This window comes from Drosophila kikkawai, chromosome 2R, assembly GCF_030179895.1.
Source record: "Drosophila kikkawai strain 14028-0561.14 chromosome 2R, DkikHiC1v2, whole genome shotgun sequence".
Taxonomy (NCBI): Eukaryota; Metazoa; Arthropoda; class Insecta; order Diptera; family Drosophilidae; genus Drosophila; species Drosophila kikkawai.
In genome coordinates, this window is record NC_091729.1 from 6,365,623 (window position 1) to 6,383,999 (window position 18,377).

General features: G+C 35.7%; 3 protein-coding genes across 5 annotated transcripts in view; 2 read left to right on the forward strand and 1 right to left on the reverse strand.

Moving 5' to 3' along the window:
* LOC108081464 (protein CNPPD1) overlaps window positions 1-8,468 on the forward strand; it is a 31,458-nt gene extending 22,990 nt beyond the window's left edge. The window contains exons 1-4 of one of the 2 annotated variants that reach the window (XM_017176654.2): window positions 2,352-2,505; window positions 2,572-2,868; window positions 4,003-4,125; window positions 7,600-8,468. In XM_017176654.2, coding sequence (XP_017032143.1) covers window positions 2,473-2,505; window positions 2,572-2,868; window positions 4,003-4,125; window positions 7,600-8,355 — 1,209 coding nt within the window. In that variant the 5' untranslated portion in view covers window positions 2,352-2,472 and the 3' untranslated portion in view covers window positions 8,356-8,468. Of the gene's footprint in view, window positions 1-2,351; window positions 2,506-2,571; window positions 2,869-4,002; window positions 4,126-7,599 lie in introns of those variants that run through there. The other variant, XM_070283558.1, reaches the window with a different exon arrangement.
* Window positions 8,452-16,973, reverse strand: LOC108081465 (transmembrane protein 65). 2 transcript variants are annotated; one of them, XM_017176658.3, is made up of 6 exons: window positions 16,488-16,962; window positions 9,768-9,890; window positions 9,605-9,646; window positions 9,474-9,541; window positions 9,203-9,406; window positions 8,452-9,142 (listed from the first exon to the last, which is right to left on the reverse strand). In XM_017176658.3, exons 1-6 carry the CDS (start codon window positions 16,750-16,752, stop codon window positions 9,041-9,043), a joined length of 804 nt encoding a protein of 267 aa, XP_017032147.1. In that variant the 5' UTR covers window positions 16,753-16,962; the 3' UTR covers window positions 8,452-9,040. The 2 variants fall into 2 exon arrangements, with proteins under 2 accessions (XP_017032147.1, XP_041632793.1); XM_041776859.2 differs by lacking the exon at window positions 9,768-9,890 and having other exon boundaries at window positions 8,855-9,142; window positions 16,488-16,973.
* Window positions 15,864-16,482, forward strand: Obp28a (Odorant-binding protein 28a). Its single transcript, XM_017176659.3, has one exon. It carries the CDS (start codon window positions 15,910-15,912, stop codon window positions 16,342-16,344), a length of 435 nt encoding a protein of 144 aa, XP_017032148.1. The 5' UTR covers window positions 15,864-15,909; the 3' UTR covers window positions 16,345-16,482.
* Window positions 16,974-18,377: the final 1,404 nt, after the last annotated feature.

Sequence of the window (18,377 nt, forward strand, 5' to 3'; positions counted from 1 at the left end):
ATTTTTAATGGCATTTTAGGATTTTCCTTAATTTTTTTGGTCACACTAGCTCGGTAGCGAAATAAACAGCGATTCCGCTGTCTAATTTAGACAGCGGGTTTTTCTCGTCAGAGTACTAGGCTTAAACAAATATTCAAAAAAATATTAAAAATATTAATAAATATGGCATTAAAATGTCCGTTGTGGGTTAAATTCCATATTATGGGCTTCCCCTTGACAGCCCCTATCAATGCCACCTTTTTCCTTCAACTTTCCCTCCATTAGGGGTGTCTAAATAAATCAAATGAATTATTTAGACAGCGCGATATCAGCTGTTTACTATCTTGATCTGGCAACGCCTTTCAATTTTCGCAGGCTTCATTTTCGTCGTCAGAGTACCGAAAAAAACGACGTGTCTAAAAGTTCTTCTTCTTTTTTTTCGACACCGTTTTTTTTATATGGAGTTTGGCCGCTGTCTAAATTTATACAGCGGTTTTTTCTCGTCAGAGTACTAGGCTTAAATTTATAAAAAATTTTTTATTGGAGAAGAGTAAGTCATAACCGACACTACCCTTTATCACGATGATGGAGCAACCCTGCAGTACCATTCATCAACATTTCATCAACGTTTCATCAATAGCCGAAGCGTTTTGTTGATGATTCATCGATGAATTGCCATACAAATTACTGATGAATTTAACATGGGCATGTCATAGGCTGTCATCAACAGCAATTCATCAGTATTTCATCATTATTTCATCGATGAATTACTGATGAAATACTGATGAAAGGATGATGAAATACTATGAAATGTTGATGAAATACTGATGAAATGTTGATGAAATACTGATGAAATGTTGATGAAATACTGATGAAATGTTGATGAAATGTTGATGAAATACTGATGAAATGTTGATGATTCATCAACAAATGATATAAAAATAAAATTCTCATTGTGAGACCAGACTGTCAATGAGCTGGCTAATACATTTTTCAATTACAATTTTCTTCATTAAACCCGTATTTTGTTATCGAGTATCTAGTATTTTTATGTATATCTATCGATTATCGCGCCAATGAAGTAGCTAATGCATTATTCTAATGCATTAGAGCGCCATATAGTCGTCTTGCTTGCACTTGTGTAAAACGCTATAGCGCTGTCAAATCTTTAATGAAGTCTCTAATTAATGCGGCAGTGTCATGCCCGTATTACAGAAAAACCATTAAAAAATACTAAAATTTCTCGTCATATAATTCATTTTAATTTAGCGCTAATAAAATCTGACGCAATATGTGGTTTTGCTGTTGTTAAACAGCCTTAATAGTTGATATTCATATTACTCCCACATCGGCCGCGTCAGTCATCTTTGCTTACGTTTGCATGAGCAACAGCTGATCAATCAGCTGTAATTGGATGCGGATGCAGATTAATGCAAGCTCTGTGTGAAACAGTTGTTACCACGGAGCTACATCTGCATCCAAACCGTGTTAACCTTACAACTTAAGCGTCACCTATTTAGCTTTAACATTTTATACGCACTAAATTTAAATAAATTAGCTTACGAGGAGTTTGAGTTTATCTTATGGTTACGTTTTCACTGTTAAGAAGAAATCGGAGTTGCACCGAAAAACTATCGCCAACAGATGGAAGTCAAATTTAGATGCACAACGGATGCGGTATAAAGCCTGGTACTTTGACGAGAAAAATCCGCTGTATAAATTTAGACAGCGGCCAAACTCCATATAAAAAAAACGGTGTCGAAAAAAGAAGAAGAAGAACTTTTAGACACCTCGTTTTTTTCGGTACTCTGACGATGAAAATGAAGCCTGCGAAAATTGAATGGCGTTGCCAGATCAAGATAGTAAACAGCTGATATCGCGCTGTCTAAATAATTCATTTGATTTATTTAGACACCCCTAATGGAGGGAAAATTGAAGGAAAAAAGTGGCATTGATAGGGGCTGTTAAGGGGAAGCCCATAATATGGAATTTAACCCACAAAACACATTTTAATGCCATATTTATTAATATTTTATAATATTTTTTTATAATATTTGTTTACAAACAGCTGTCCAGTGTAACCAAAGAAAAAAAAATAAAAATTAAACGCCACAAAAAGTACATTTTCATGGCATTTCAGGATTTTCCTTAATTTTTTTTTGGTCACACTAGCTCGGTAGCGAAATAAACAGCGATTCCGCTGTCTAATTTAGACAGCGGGTTTTTCTCGTCAGAGTACTAGGCTTAAAATGAGAAATTTCGGAGCGGCAAAACCTTTTGGCCGTTTGTTCAGCGGACGGTGGATGCAGATGCAAGCTCTGTGGGAAGACCCTATTAATACATTTTCGTTTACAAATCGGTGTTTGTACGTAGTTTTAAACATCGATAAATTTATATTCAAAATCGATACTCGTCCACCTCTATCATATTGGTAACAAAGACCAAATTTCGCATTCCTGTGAAGATTCTAACCATAGCTCACATTTCGGCGAAATGGGGCGTAGTAAGTTTGCTTCGCCTAAAAAGGTACCAGCATAGAGAGCAAACTCAAATGTTACGGTTATTTAAATTGTATTTGTTTTATTTTGGCAGGTAATGCAACACGGAGACTTCATAAAACGGATACGGAAAACTCTGTACTATGGCGTGGAAACTGCGGACACTGACATGAAGGTTGTTCCATCTCCCCTCGCTGAGTACGCATCTGAGATATTTTCTGAACCACATCGAGGACACTCTTTGCACCGCCTGAGTTGTGTGGCCGCTGGTAAAATTCAGGCGACGCCATGTTCTTTAATTATGGCTCTTATTTACCTGGACCGCTTGAATACGATAGATCCGGGCTATAGCTGCCGCATTACTCCCCAGGAGTTGTTCGTTGTGTCGCTGGTTAGTAGGCATTTTGACTATATATGTATATATTGTACATATGCATACGTACATATGTATATGGCTCTGTAACCTGTTGATTGATAACCTGCTAGAAGAGTGCACATTGACTCACCCAACACACGTATGTATGTATGTACTATATATATATGTAAATATTCTATTCACAACCAGTGCGCAGTGGGGTATGGTTAATTCGCTGCCACGTGAGTACCTCGGGACGCTTATCTTTTAACTAATGCATTATTGTTTTTTGATATCAGATGATTTTGTGGACTGTTAGGATGTAAACCAAAAACCTACTTTTTTTTAAGGAGACTGGAGATTCCAAATTACTCCTAGACCTCTAAATATTCTTTTATACAGGGTGCGCCATCTCTTATGTCGGTATATAAATATCGAATAACTGTGTCATTAGTGAACCAATTAACTTGAGTAGACCAGTGTAGAAAAGCTCACTTCAGAAGAATTTTAATCATGGATCGCTTTACTCCAAAAGAACGCGCTGAAATAGTGACGCTTTACATTGAAAATAGTCGTTCAGTTGTGTTGACTCGAAAACTCAAAAAAGGCTAAATTGATCCGACTCAGATTTCCAGATTTCACACCTCCGGACTTCTTTTTGTGGGGATATTTGTAAAGCAAAGTTTACGCCGGCAAGCCTCAAACCATTGACGAGATCATGGCTAATATTCGTGCGGAAATCATGGCTATACCACCTGAGATGCTAGAAAAAGTAATGGAAATGCAGCAAAAAGGGCACTTTTTGTGTGTCCAATAAATTCGGCCACTTGATTGATATTGTTTTCAAAAATTAGTCTGTAGAAATTCTAAAGAACCAAATTAAAAAAAAAATCTCATACTTGAAAATCGGTTGTTTATTTTCAAAGATATTAAATGTTTACATACCGACATAAAAGATGGCGCACCCTGTACAAGATATTTATTAACTGTTTCAATGTTTCAATTATATGGTATTTAATTCATTGAGCTAACTTTAACCTTTTCGCCACAACATTTTTATAAAAAGTGGGCCGTTTGCACCGAATTAGCCAATGCCTTTGCGTCCCATCAAAGAATTTATGGTTTTGTCTTGTTTGGTAAAATGTTTCATACGTTTATTTGATTTCGCAGATGATTTCTACAAAGTTTTATGCTGGCCACGATGAACAGTTCTATATGGAAGATTGGGCTAAGGAGGGAAACATGACAGAAGACAGGCTGAAGAAAATGGAATTAGAATTTCTCTGCGCTATAGTGAGTACTTAAAATAGCTCTTATAATTTTTGTTTAATTTTCGACCTCGTGTTTTCCAAATATCAGCAGTTTAGACTTATTATTTCAATATAAGTATTTCGCTTAAATTTTCCCTTTAAAAGATATTGCACAAAGAGAGTCGAGTTTTGAAAAATGAAGAACAAGAAATTAAGCTTCGGCCTGCCGAAGTTTTTATACGTTTGCGGTTTGTATTTGGGTCATTAAGAACCAGGGACCGCAAATAATTATTATGAGTTAAAAAAAAATTGAAGCCCAAAAAATTGAAGTCCAAAAAAATTTGAAAAAATTGTCATAAGTTAAAGTTTCATTGCGAGTTCAAAAACAGGATAAATTTTTTTTTTTTTCAATTTTTATGAAAAAAATTGATTTTTAATAATTAAAATTAATTTTAATAATTAAAAATGAGTCATAATTATTAAATATAAATTTTTATATAAAAATTACGCAATAACTTTTATTTTCAATTTTTATTATATAAATTGAAAAATAAGAATTATTCGATAACTTTATTTTAAAAATTGAAAATAAAGATTGAATCTATATATCTTTTGATCCGTAGAAGCCAGATCCAATATATATGTATGTATATATATAATCTACACATCAATACCTTTCAGATGGTATATAATAAGTATGTATATATATATATATATATATATGTTTATCCGCTTATGTGCCTAAAATTATAATACCTGCAAGGGTATAAAAAAAACATGTTTTGTTTTGATAATAACATCTAAACATTTGATTTCTAACATCACTTAGAGAATGCAAAGATGAAAAAATAAAATATGCGATTACCAACGCTAAAATTTGATTTGCATTTTTTAAATTAAATAACAAAAAAAGTAATTATTAAAATTCAACCATTTTAAGAGTTCAAAATTAGTTTCTCAAAAACCACTTCTGTCTTTTGTCCCGTGCGAATCACTTAAATTTTACAATTACACAGGTACACAGCTAAAAATTTCCACGAACCATTTCAAGTTTTCCATGATATTTGGGTGCTCCTGAGCAGCGATGGGCACGCAGTGGCTCAATTTGCTCACGCTGCTCAAACCGTTATCTTTTTTCGGAGGCGCCAGCATGTCGCACAATTGCAGACGCACAAGTGCAGTGCTCGCGACCAGCGAACCGTGAAGATTTACAAAAACAACCACACTGATCTTTGGCGCAGGTAGCGAGCACATCCCCGCGATCCCGAGTTTGCAACAACAAAACACAAGTGACCCGAACTCGCACATCGTCCAAAAAACAAGAACAATTTTAAAGGGAACTGTGCGGCTAGCGTTGACTTCTGCACTAAAGAAAAAAGTTTGGATTTCTTTTGCAGTCGTTTTTTTTAGGCGTACATAAATGCACGTAAAAATGGCTGAAGATATTGATCTACTCAAAAAGTTTTTGTCAGTGTATTTTCTCGGCTCGCACATTCTGTGTGTCGCGTGGGTGCGACGGTTCGCAACGCTGGGGGTTGTTGTTGTTTTTTTTTTTTCAGCGAGCTGCTGCTCAAACCGTTAGATCTCGTGCCCATCGCTGCTCCTGAGTAAAAGTCCCATACAAAATTATTTTCCATCACCTACAGGTTCCGCGGTATACCTAAGAATACAAAAAACCTATGTTTGCCGACATTTTGAATTACGTGGCCTATATAATTGGACTTACCTTTATTATTTTTGGAAGGACCTACTCTCAATACATCACGGCACTACTAAAAAATAGTCCCAATCGTGAACTATTGCCCATGTCTTTGGAATTCGACGCCAAAGTTGAAACTCCCAAAATTTTCAACATTTCTGTGATGAAAAAACAATTCTGAGAATTAAATCTTATATAGAACTAATTTTAAATATTCATTGAATCTATTGTTCATTGTATTCTTTAATTTCGGTTTAAAGCGTTTTCATGAGGACATTTTATTGGATTTATTAAACGAATAAAACAGCTTTTTTGGTTTTATTATCTACTCCTATTTGCTGTCAAATTTCAAATAAGTCAAGGCAACCTATAAAATAGTAGTAGATATGTATCTTTTTATATATAATATACATTTTTTCTTTTTGACTAAACTTAAATATGTAAGGATTATCGCTGGCTACTAAGCTGTCTTAAAAATGTTATGTTCGGAAGACCTTTTTATTTAATATAAAACTAAATTTATATTATATTTAAAAAGAAACATATATACTACTATTTTATAGGTTGCCTTGACTTATTTGAAATTTGACAGCAAATAGGAGTAGATAATAAAACCAAAAAAGCTGTTTTATTCGTTTAATAAATCCAATAAAATGTCCTCATGAAAACGCTTTAAACCGAAATTAAAGAATACAATGAACAATAGATTCAATGAATATTTAAAATTAGTTCCATATAAGATTTAATTCTCAGAATTGTTTTTTCATCACAGAAATGTTGAAAATTTTGGGAGTTTCAACTTTGGCGTCGAATTCCAAAGACATGGGCAATAGTTCACGATTGGGACTATTTTTTAGTAGTGCCGTGATGTATTGAGAGTAGGTCCTTCCAAAAATAATAAAGGTAAGTCCAATTATATAGGCCACGTAATTCAAAATGTCGGCAAACATAGGTTTTTTGTATTCTTAGGTATACCGCGGAACCTGCAGCTGATGGAAAATAATTTTGTATGGGACTTTTACTCAGGAGCACCCAAATATCATGGAAAACTTGAAATGGTTCGTGGAAATTTCACAAAGTTTAATTTTGTGTTCCTGTGTTATCTATGAACTGAAAAATTCTCCAAAATTAATCTTTGCACCAATAAAGATCTAGTAAAAAGCTTTATGATAAGTCTTTCATCAGAAATAACTCGTTTCCTGTCTAGTTTTTTTTTTTTTTAATTTGAGCGCGACGAATGTTTTGTGCGCGATATTGGAAATGCCAATGTCTAAAAAAGAGAACGAAAAAAAATGAATATTAGGATATATATTTCAAATACCGAAAATAAGTAAGCCTTAAGCGCTAGAAGACATAAGCAAGCCGTTTTCGCGATAAAAAAAAGTTGGAAAAAATTAAAAAAAAATACTTAGATCAATTTGGCATTTTCAATTAGCTTTTCAGTGACGTTCCTCTATCGCAAGATGTTTAAAACAAACATCCATATCAAATTTCACCCACATTGCTTTAGGTACAAAGTCGTTCACACCCGACTTTCTTTAGCTTTCCTATTCGATTTATATAAATTTTTTGACAGTTATTTAGGCAATTGTATGATATAGTCGTCCGATCGGACATTTATAGTACCTGCTTAGTCTCTCTAGGCCGCATAGCAACGGATTCACGGATATACAGACATGTCAAGATCGCCTCGGCTGTTAGAGCAGATCTAGAATATATAAGCTTCATAGGGACGGATTTGCAAACTTCTGGTTACAATTATAATATCCTGTAAGGGGTAAGATCAAAGATACTAAACGATTTTTTCTTTGTTTTCAGGACTGGAATATATATGTTTCTAACGAACACTTCTTTGCAAAATTGAACAGTGTGGAAAGAACGCTGGCGGAGAGAGAGGGATTACGTCGCGGCTGGCTGACGTATAGTGAGCTTATCCAACTGCTTCCCAGCTTTGAGTGGACGAAGTTCCTGGCAAACAGCTTTTCCGTTCTGGCGCTGAGCTATGCAGCAAGTGTTATAACATTAGCGAGTGCTTTTTTTATAGCCAGCCAGGTTCCTGGCACTATGTGGCACCGCCGACCAGTTACGGCTTCAGCTCCGGTACCCACTTTGACTCTTGAGGAGGCATCAGCTCCGTCAGCGGTCTCAAATTCATCGCAACAGCGAGCGGCTAATACTAACGATAACGTCTCCGCTCATTCGGGCATGGAAAACTGGGATGCACTGAACGTAAAAGAGGAACTGTTGAGACATGAACGGCTGTATTGCACCCAGACAATACCAAATGAGACTGAGTACACGCGCCGATTAATCAAATCCTCTGTACCATATTTACCGTTAACAAGAAACTATTCCGATAGCGAATTGTTTTCTTTACAGGACAGCCCTCAAAACTACTGGCTCAACATTAAATCACAGTATAGCAGCGATTCTTTGAAGGAAAATTTAAATTATTTGATAGCTAATAGTAACCGAATCTTGTTGAACATACGCTGCCAGCAAACAAGGAACGCTTCTGTGTTTTGGCAATTGCTTACCGATGCAGTGACCAATTCATTATTGGTGTTCATTTAAAATAGTTGACCTATTGTATTGCACATCTTAACACACAAATAAAGATTCAAATGACTCGGCGTGCTGTAATAAATTTTAAACGAACGTTTTTAAACATACCTCTTTAAAGCTAATTCAAATTGTATTTATTGTGTATGGATAAGCTCTACAACTGGAACATCATAATTTTCTTGTAGTCTACTTTTTAGTACACATGTATTTTGTTTTTAAGTTTAAAGTAAAGCCAATGCGATATGGTTAGAATTGTGTAGAGGAGGGCACAAGTTTTTAAGCACGTTTAATAGGCACTTTTCAGTGAAACTAGGTAAGAGGACAGTCCTTAACTAATTGATTGTTTTTATCTCAATACATACATATATTGTTAACTAACTTCGTATATACATATAAATTGAATTTAAGTACATTGATTTTCTAAGAACTTGATTGCAATTTTCTATAGTTTAGCTTGGCCCATTTGGTGACTCACATTTAAGGGAAGTTTAAATCAAATTAAATAATCTATTTTCCCAAATACATTTTTTTGTGATATAAGAGCCAGTAACACTTTTCATTCTACAAACTGACGAATAAGAAATAACAATAAATTATTTCAATTGCTCCTTAGGCAATATAAGGATTTTAAAATGAATCAATAATGCCGCATCTAAGTGACCAGGTTAGCCCAAACTTTCTTAGTTTTCTTTTTTTAGTTAGTCGCCGCATCTGTCTTTTCCGAGGCTTTCTCCTCCATGAACCACAAAGGACACATTCCAAGCAGACAGCCTACTGTAATGCCGACGATACGACCCTGGGGAATAGAAGTTTTCTTTTAATTAGCTTTTTGCGATGGCTTTGCAGTTTAACCTACAAAACTGGATGATCTCTTGCTGGACTTGAGCTCGAATTGCGCTGGTGTCAACTTGGGCTGCTTGAGGCCCAATATCTGGCAGCCGTTCTCGACATATGTTGCCATTGTGATACCTAGAATGTCGCTTATGGTGTTGCCAAGACCAGCAGCCGCCATTGTTGACAGCGTGATAAAGTGGCCCAAATAGTACTCAATGTATTCGCCCTAAGGAAGCAAAAGTTTGTTTAACTTTACATCTTAATGAATGAGATTCAAGTTAGAATATACATACCGCCATTATCATGATGAAGTTGTCAAGAAAACCAAAAGCGATAAATGGAACAGCATTCACGAAAAAGACTAAAGAAAGTAAATGTCGAAGTGGATATGTATTTATCAAATTCTTTTTAACGTATTACTTACTACTGTATAACTGGCCAGCTGTGGGAGGTGCCGCAGACTCAACTGCGAACAAGAAAAAGGCAATAAATTTAATGGAGAGCAAGTGCTGAGTGTTGTTAGTGTCATCAGTAAACATTCTTGCACAGGGCTTTGGGTTAAGTATTTGCTGATTCTCAGTCATTACCCAATTTTCTTCTCAGCCAATCATCGGGCACTGCACAAAATGTCCCGGCAATAACCTGACCCAACGCCGGCTTGTTTGATAGTCGTCCGAAGCGAGTGCGCCAACTGCCAACGGCCAACTGACCTACGAACACCACGACGATGGATTCAGTATGATGATGTGGTTGACAGGAGTGTTTGTTGTTCCAGAGTGGTTATTGTGAATCAGTAGTGTACAGGAGCGATGTAGATGTAGACAAAATCAAATGGGAAAAATATAATCAATTAATAAATAAGTGTAGGAAAGTATATACAATTAACTTAAGACGTTAATCCGTATAAAAAGATGCATCAAATAGAAAGCGCTTTTAGCATAAAGTGGCTGTGTACTTTGACTATCGCAAGAAAAATACTTCTAATAGGCAACAACCCCAGGAGCAGATGCATTATCGATACTCCTTCCCATCCACAATTCCTGTCCCAGGCTGAAATATTGTTTGTGGCAAAGAACATCAATAAATTATCAAATATATGCAAGTGTCAAACTACGGTCCGTATGGTACATAGTAGTACTATGTCATTTCATTTTTAGTTCTATGTAATTCAACCGATTGTATCATATGGCTGTCAAATAACTTCGGCAGATACCCCTACAGTAAGCAACTGGATAATTTAGAATATATCTATTTTGATCAAATGAATAAAATATAAAATATATATATTAATACAGAGCGTCAATATTTTTAAGTCGATAAAATAACAATATTTAGTTTCTGAAATATCTGAAGAAAAATTATATTTGTTTATCCTGAAAAAAAGTAATAACAACTCTCATTACATTTACCTATACATAAGTTTTACAGTTACAGTTTTACAATCAGATCATTACATTTTTCTCTACATCTATAATAATATAATATATATACATACATATACATATATATACATATATAATATATTCATTCGTTCGATTAAAAAAATTAAAACTGAAATTCTGAAATAAAAGAAAATTTCTATATCTCAGTAGATGAAAATATGTTAAAAAAAGAAACGATCATTCAAATGACTGCTATATGATATAGTCGTCCGATTTTTATACCCTTGCAGGGTATTATAATTTTCGTCAGAAGTTTGCAACGCAGTCAACAGCCGGTCGATCTAGCCATGTCAGTCTGTCCGTTTCTACACAAACTAGTCCTTCAGTTTTAAAGCTAACTGAATGAAACTTTTCATATAGTCGTCTATATACTCTCAGTCGGAATAGGCCGGCTCGGACGACTATATCATATAGCTGCCATAGAAGCGATCCGTAGATGTAGAGAAAATTTAAAGTTGCGAATGTGAAACTGTAACTGTCAAACTGTAAACATAATAAGTATAGTTAAAATGTTATGAAACTCTGTTTAGTGTCTGTTTTCGGCATTATAATTTATAATATATAATATAATATAATATAAATATGAAAACCAATCTGCAAGGGTATACAAACTTCGGCGTGCCGAAGTTAGCTTCCTTTCTTGTTTCCACTCAAAAGCGGGCGAGTTTCCAGGAAGGCTATGTCTTTGCGATCTCAAGTTACAGTTAATCGGAATCGCAGATAAAGTAAAGAAGTCTCAGCATCTTCGAGAGAACCTTTTTAGCCTTTTTCAGCCCATTTGGTTGTTCTCTCTGCGAAACAATTTGATTTGTGCGAGCTCTGGCGGACAGTCTTAAGCAGGTCTCCCCACAATTTAGGAATGTTACGCGACCCGTGCCAGCTAACTTCTTGATTTGCACCCTGGTTCGTAAGATGTCCTGCACTTGCCAGGCCGAGCAAAGCAGGCGATCATAAATTATATATAGGATACCGAGATATCGCACCTAAAAAGGCCAGGGATACTCTAAAGCAGCCCAGAGCGGCATCCTTCGTCAAGCAGGCGAAGAATTGTAGTAATTAGAAGGCCAAAGAGAGTCTGGCTGTGGCGCTGGTGGATGAGCTCAATGATGACGTGCACCTGCTGACAGAGAAGTGGGAGAGATAGAGGCCAAGTTGGCTGACTTGGTGACCGCAGGTTGGTTGTCATGCCTGGCGGTCCAATCCCCTCCTTTTACTTTTCGACCATCAGGGGGCACCGGGTAGCTTTGATGAGCTTTCTAGAAGAATGTGTTGCTAAGATTAGCAACACGTGGTCTGGCCTTAGTATAAGGTTGATTCGCGCCAGGGAGGTACGCAGGAGACCCAGAGCTTTTATCCGGTTACAAAAGGGAAATCTGGCTATGCAAGGATGCTCAAATGTTTGCGAACGCAAAATCCAGACATGCGTAAGAGGACTGGTGCATCCTCAAAGCAAAGAAGGAGATGAAGACGAGACAGCCATTCCTTTTGCTGATAAATCAGAGGTACCTGACGCAACTACAGAGAACGAGTACAAAATCCGGTATGTCATAAAGAAGGCCGAGAACAAGGTCTTCCCAGCTGAACCGAATGAGATTCTAGAGGAGGTAAACGAGACAATCAAGTTGTTGGATAATATGGTCATCGACGACAAGTCGACATGTAAGGTGTTATGCTCAGAAACGCAATATCCTCTGTGGCGGACTAAGGAGCTGAATAAACCAGGGATCGCAAATAAGAGTTATGAGTAAAATAAAAGTTACTACCAAAAAATTGAGCTGGAAAGATAAAATATTAAAAAAATATATACTTTGTTTTTTTTTATATATAATAAAAACCATTTACGGATAAGGAAAAAATAACTACACTCTCTAAAAAACAACGTTAAAATGTTAAATTGACCGGAGCTGTTGCCAAGGTATTTTAGTATCCTTGTTTGTTTGGGGAATGTAATAAGCATTACGTATACGCATATTTTTATGCATAAGCAATAACCACAATATATACATCAATCGAAAGGTATTGAAGCGTAGAATCATTATATATGCCAATCTTTAAGGTATACCGCTCCGTTGAAAAGTTATTGCGATTTTTTTATTTTAAAAATTGAAAATAAAAATTGACACGTAACTATTATTTTCAATTTTTAAAATAAAAAGTTGGAGAATAATGTTAATTTTTAATTATTATTTTAAAAAATGCAAATAATTGTTCTAACTCAACTTTTATATACAAATTGAAAAATAATAATTATTCTACAACTTTTTTATAAAACTTGAATAATAAGAATTAATTTCCTATTTTATCTATATAATTGTAAAATAACTCTTATTTCATAATTTGTATTATAAAAATTATAACTGTTACGATCCCTGGAATAAACTCAGGAAGAGAACACGAAAATCCTTAACACAAGTTATGGGTCCAAGGAATAGGCCCATACAAAAAAGCACAACACAATAAAGCAGTGTACGAAGCCAAAAACGAATCATGGAATAAGAAGGCCCAGCAAGGCTAAGTAAGATCCTTGCCAAAGGCACACGAGCCCGACCTTAATTAATAAACCTGACGGCACGTAAACAATTTCCGTCGAGGAATCTCTAGAAATTCCAGGAAATGTACTAGCCAACTCGGAGTTGGAGAGGTCCAATAGCGAAACACATACGTCAATGGGAGACGCTATCACAATGAAAATGATTCAATGGGCATAGACTCCGACTCCCTTGATTAAAATAAAAGGGCCTTGACGAATTTATTCCGGCAATGCTTAAAGCAGCAAAAGAAAGCATCAGCAGATGAATCAATCTATGAAGCATGCCTCAAGCTAACAAACATACCGCTTCCGTAGAGGAAAGCGAAAGTGATGTTAATAACAAAGCCTGACAGAAGGGGGCATATCCTAGCAAAGGACTATAGGCCACTGCACTGCACTTTCCGTCGCCAGTCTAGTCTCAGCTTTAGAGCTATTTGAATGAAACTCTGTGGATGGTCTTCTTTCTATAGCTACTAGTATAAGACTAGTCGGCACAATTAGTTTACATTACAATTTCAAAATGGCTTCATATAGAATTCTTATTTAGTTTTTACTTTTTGAATATTACTATTATAAACTTAAACAAGAAAGGAAGCTAACTACGTCTTGCAGATGTTTTTATACCCTTCCAGTTTGCAATTGGATCATTAAGGGGGGGGTAAGGTATTTAATTTTTTTTTTCGTGATTTTTTTTTTATTTTTTATTTTTAAGGCCTAATATCTTAAGAATATTGTGTCCAAGTTTTACATCGATCATGGGAAAATTGACGAAGTTATGCAGAGTTGAACGAAGGTTGGTTGGTGTTCAATGCATGAGAATCACAAAGTTTAAAGCGCTCTCCTGAAAAGTTCAATTTTTCAAATCGGTGTACACGATTACAGAAAAACTACTGAACCGATCGATTTGAAATTTGGCACACACATTCTTTAACTAGTTCCTCAGGTATTCACGTCGGCCTTTTTTTAATTTTTAATTTTTATATATTTTTAAATTAAGAAATAACGTTTTTTTTAGTCAAAAATCGGGTTTTTGACTTTCAAATTTCCTAAAAAATCACAAAAAAACTAAACAAAAAAAAAACGCTTCGTGAATACCTCGGGACACTTATCCTTTAACGAATGAGGTATAATTTTTTTAGATCGGATGATCCTGTGGACTGTTAGGATGTACACCGCAAAACAACTTTTTTTGGAGGCGACTCGGGAGATTCCCTATAACTTCTCTACCTCTAAATATTTTTCAATACAAAATTTACTAAAAGTTATTCAAATGTTATGTTATTATATGGTATTTAATTCATTAAGCTAACTTTAGCCGTTCCGCCACAATAATTTTTTGAAAAGTGGCCTTTTTTGCACCGAATTAACCTTGCCCCCCCCTTAAGAATCGATCCAACCTGGAAAAAATAATAGAACAAAAAATTAAAGGAAATATATAAAAGTTGTATATTTATACATAGCATAGAATAATTTGGTTTTGATAAAATTAAAAAACAAAAAGTTTACTCGTATAAAAAAACTATATTTCATATTTCAATATTTAATATAATAAACATTATAAATATAAATTCTAAAAACACACACAAAACAATATTTACAATTACAGTTGTACATTCGCAGCTTTACATTTTCTCTACATCTACAGATCGTTTCTACGGTAGCTATATGATATAGTCGTTCGGTTTTTATAAAATTAAAACCGAAATTCTGGGAAATTAAAAAAAGTTCATATCTCAAAGTAGATGAAAATACGTATAGCAGTGAGAGTATATAGAAGACTATATGCAAAGTCTAATTCAGATAGCATTAAAACTGAGGGACTAGTTTGCGTAGAAACGGACAGACGGACATTGCTAGATCAACTCGGTTGTTGATAATGATCAAGAATATATATACTTTATAGGGTCGGAAATGTCTCCTTCACTGCGTTGCAAACTTCTGACTAAAATTATAATACCCAGCAAGGGTATGAAAGAGGTAATTGTTAGTAATAAGTAAGTTATAAGTCTATTAGGTATATATTTCCAGTTCTATGTAACTAGAGCTACAACTTGCTGCGCTAGGATAATAAATTATTAAAATTAGGAAATTTGTTCGTTGAACGATGCACCTTTTTGAATTTTTATAAAATACATATTTGATTAGAAACATTCTAATAAAACTTTAATTTTGAAATTAATTGCTAATAAATGGTGACAACACATTTTTTGGTAATAAGGTAATAAATCTGAAAGTTTAAGTAAAATTAAATTGGAATGTTAATGAAGGCCCTGCTTGTTTTTTAATATTGTTGTAACTATCAAACAAAATCCCTACATAGTAACCTTAACCAAAAACATTAAAGCTGAAGACTCCAACGTGCAGAATATGTATGCGTTACAACAAATCGATTAAGGAAGCTGATTGAAAATATTCATATATATATCTTAAAGAGGCAGAAATGGCAATATAATTTGGACAAAAAAATCCCGCCCAGTGTGGTGTCATCACAAATGTGTGTGCGTGTCCGATAGGGGCGGATTTTGTTTTACTTATTACTTAAAGTTTGTCAGCCACCGAAACTTAAAATGGAATATAAAAAAAAAATAATAATAACAATCCCGATCGGGGCAATTAGTCTCACAATGTAAGGTTTTCCAAAATGACATACTATATTATTTCACAGCCCAGCGAGTTCACGAATCGGCTATAAAAGCTGAAGCCCTCCATCTGCAAAGGCCAAGTTTAGTCTGATACCATTAGCTCAGCATCAGCAACATGCAGCGGCTACCGGCAATTTTCGTAGCAGTGCTGCTTTTTAGCGTCGCCGTTTTAGTGCGCGGCTTCGACGAGAAGGAAGCCATGGCCAAGCTAATGGAGTCCGCAGAGTCCTGTATGGGCGAGGTGGGTGCTGCCCAAAGCGACTTGCAGGATCTGGTTAAGAAGCAACCTGCATCCACTTATGAAGGCAAATGCCTGCGGGCATGTGTAATGAAAAGTTTCGGGCTGCTCAACTCCAGCGGCAAGCTGGACACCGAGGCCGGCCACGAGAAGGCAAAGCAGTATACAGGCGATGATCCAGCCAAGCTTAAGCTCGCCCTAGAGATCGGCGACACCTGTGCTGGCATCAGTGTGCCGGAGGACCACTGCGAGGCCGCAGAGGCCTACGGCGCTTGCTTTAAAAGCGAGGCCACCAAACACGGACTGATGTAGTCCGGACCGCAGCCCCCAACCTGGATCATCGCTGGTCCATTCCCAAGCTACGCACATATGTATGCATGTACATTTGTGCTACAGTTTAAGATTGACCAATATGAGTTGTTAAGTGAATTAAAGGCATTCCAAAAATTACTCACTCTCGTATAGTTTCTTTTCCTTGTCGGCCTCCACCTTTCCCAGTGCACAGCGCAGATTGCTGCGCTCTTCTTCGTCCAAGTTACACAGTAACTCCATTGCCCGCTCCGTCGACAGGTGTGTGCTAAACTTTGAGTATTTTCTAAGAGCGGGCGTATAGTCCGAGAATGACGACAGGATCAGCAACTGCGACCTAAACCTTGAGGATATCATCGATGTCTGCCTGTGACACATTAGTTGCCTGAACGCAGCGTGATATTGTCGCATTTTAACTTTGTGACGTCAAACAAAAACGACAACCTGGAGAGGCGCAATTTTAGCAGTATACAATTTTCTGTATTGACGTCGTTTGGTGATGTGTTGAAAGTAAACAGCTGATTAAGTGTGGTGTTAAAATGTGCAAGGCGAAAGCAATAGGCTGTGGTGCCCCATAAGCAATGAGTGCGACAGAACAGTGCAGCTATAGGAGCTGAAATAGGTGAAAACTTCAAATTCACCTTCCCGCGATTTTTAAAATGAAATAGAAAAGGCTGCAATGTTGAAAAGTTTAGATCCCTTGTCAAACTTTTAAATGTTTTCTATAAAATTCCATGAACTTACAACTTATTTTTCACAAATGCTACAGCAGGCTAGAGTACAACAAAATTTAAAAAAAAAATAAAAATAAAAAAATAGTTTCTGCACGCCGGAACCCTCGATACAAATGCTGCATACATAAAACAGCCTCTTTATCTATCCATCATCCGTTGAACAGGATAGTTCATAAGATTTTCTGTTGCCTTAATTCTCAGAAAATTAGTTAACCAACATCGGTCCCAACCGCAATGTTATCGATGTTTTCCAAACATAATATAATAAAATACGCCTTCTCCAACTTTATTTTATACTGTCTTCACACACAGCACATTTGTGAGGAACGGTTGGGAGTTTTAAAAAAAGTGAAACTCCTGTTCCCACAGAGCTGCGTTAAAGTGCATCCGCATCCGAATAGCTGATCGATCAGCTGTGGCTCATGAAAACGTAAACAATGATGGCTGAAGCGGCCTATGTGGGAGTAAATTGAATAGTTTATAAACTATTTCGGCTGTTTAACAACAGCAAAACCATACATTGCGTCAGAATTTATCCGCACTAAATTTAAATGAATTAAATGACAAGGAATTTTATTTTTTCTAATGATTTTTCTCTAACAAAGAGCAAATTCCCCGCAGAGTGTCTATAGGTGGTATAGACATCCAAAATCTTTAAAATTAGGTAGATGCAGGCGGTTTATATTAAATAGTAATAATTGGGGACACATGGGGACAGGAATATACAGAAAACACCAACAACTATTTTGGGCATGTTTGTAGCTTTGGCGCCACATTTTAAAATTCATTTTTCAATTGTTCCTTGCCAACTTTGTTTACATTTTTCGAAGTGTTGGTCAAATGTTCACTGTTAATGCCCATATGATACACTAATGCAGTTTTCATTAATTAGCTACTTCATTAGAACCTTGAAAGAGACCACTATATGTGTAATTTTGTGTAATTTGGCTTGAATTTTGCTTGGATTATTTTGGTAATACGACCACGGTCACATCGTCCGTAAAAGGTAAACAAAAAAACGGCCGCCATTCGCGGCGTATTACTATGAATTTCTGAATTCCTCGTCGAAGTATTCTTGCATAAATAAATGCAGAATCCTTTAAATTTATGTTTTTAACCTATGATGCTTAAAATTTTTTTAATTATTACCAAAAAAAAAAATTTAAATTAAATTTACAGCGCAAGAACCTTGCCACCGCAAAACATATTATTTTTCCTAATTTTCTAATATTTTTTCAGTTAAAAAAACCAGCGAAATTATATAAAAATAAATATCTCATTGTGAGACCATACTGTCAATGA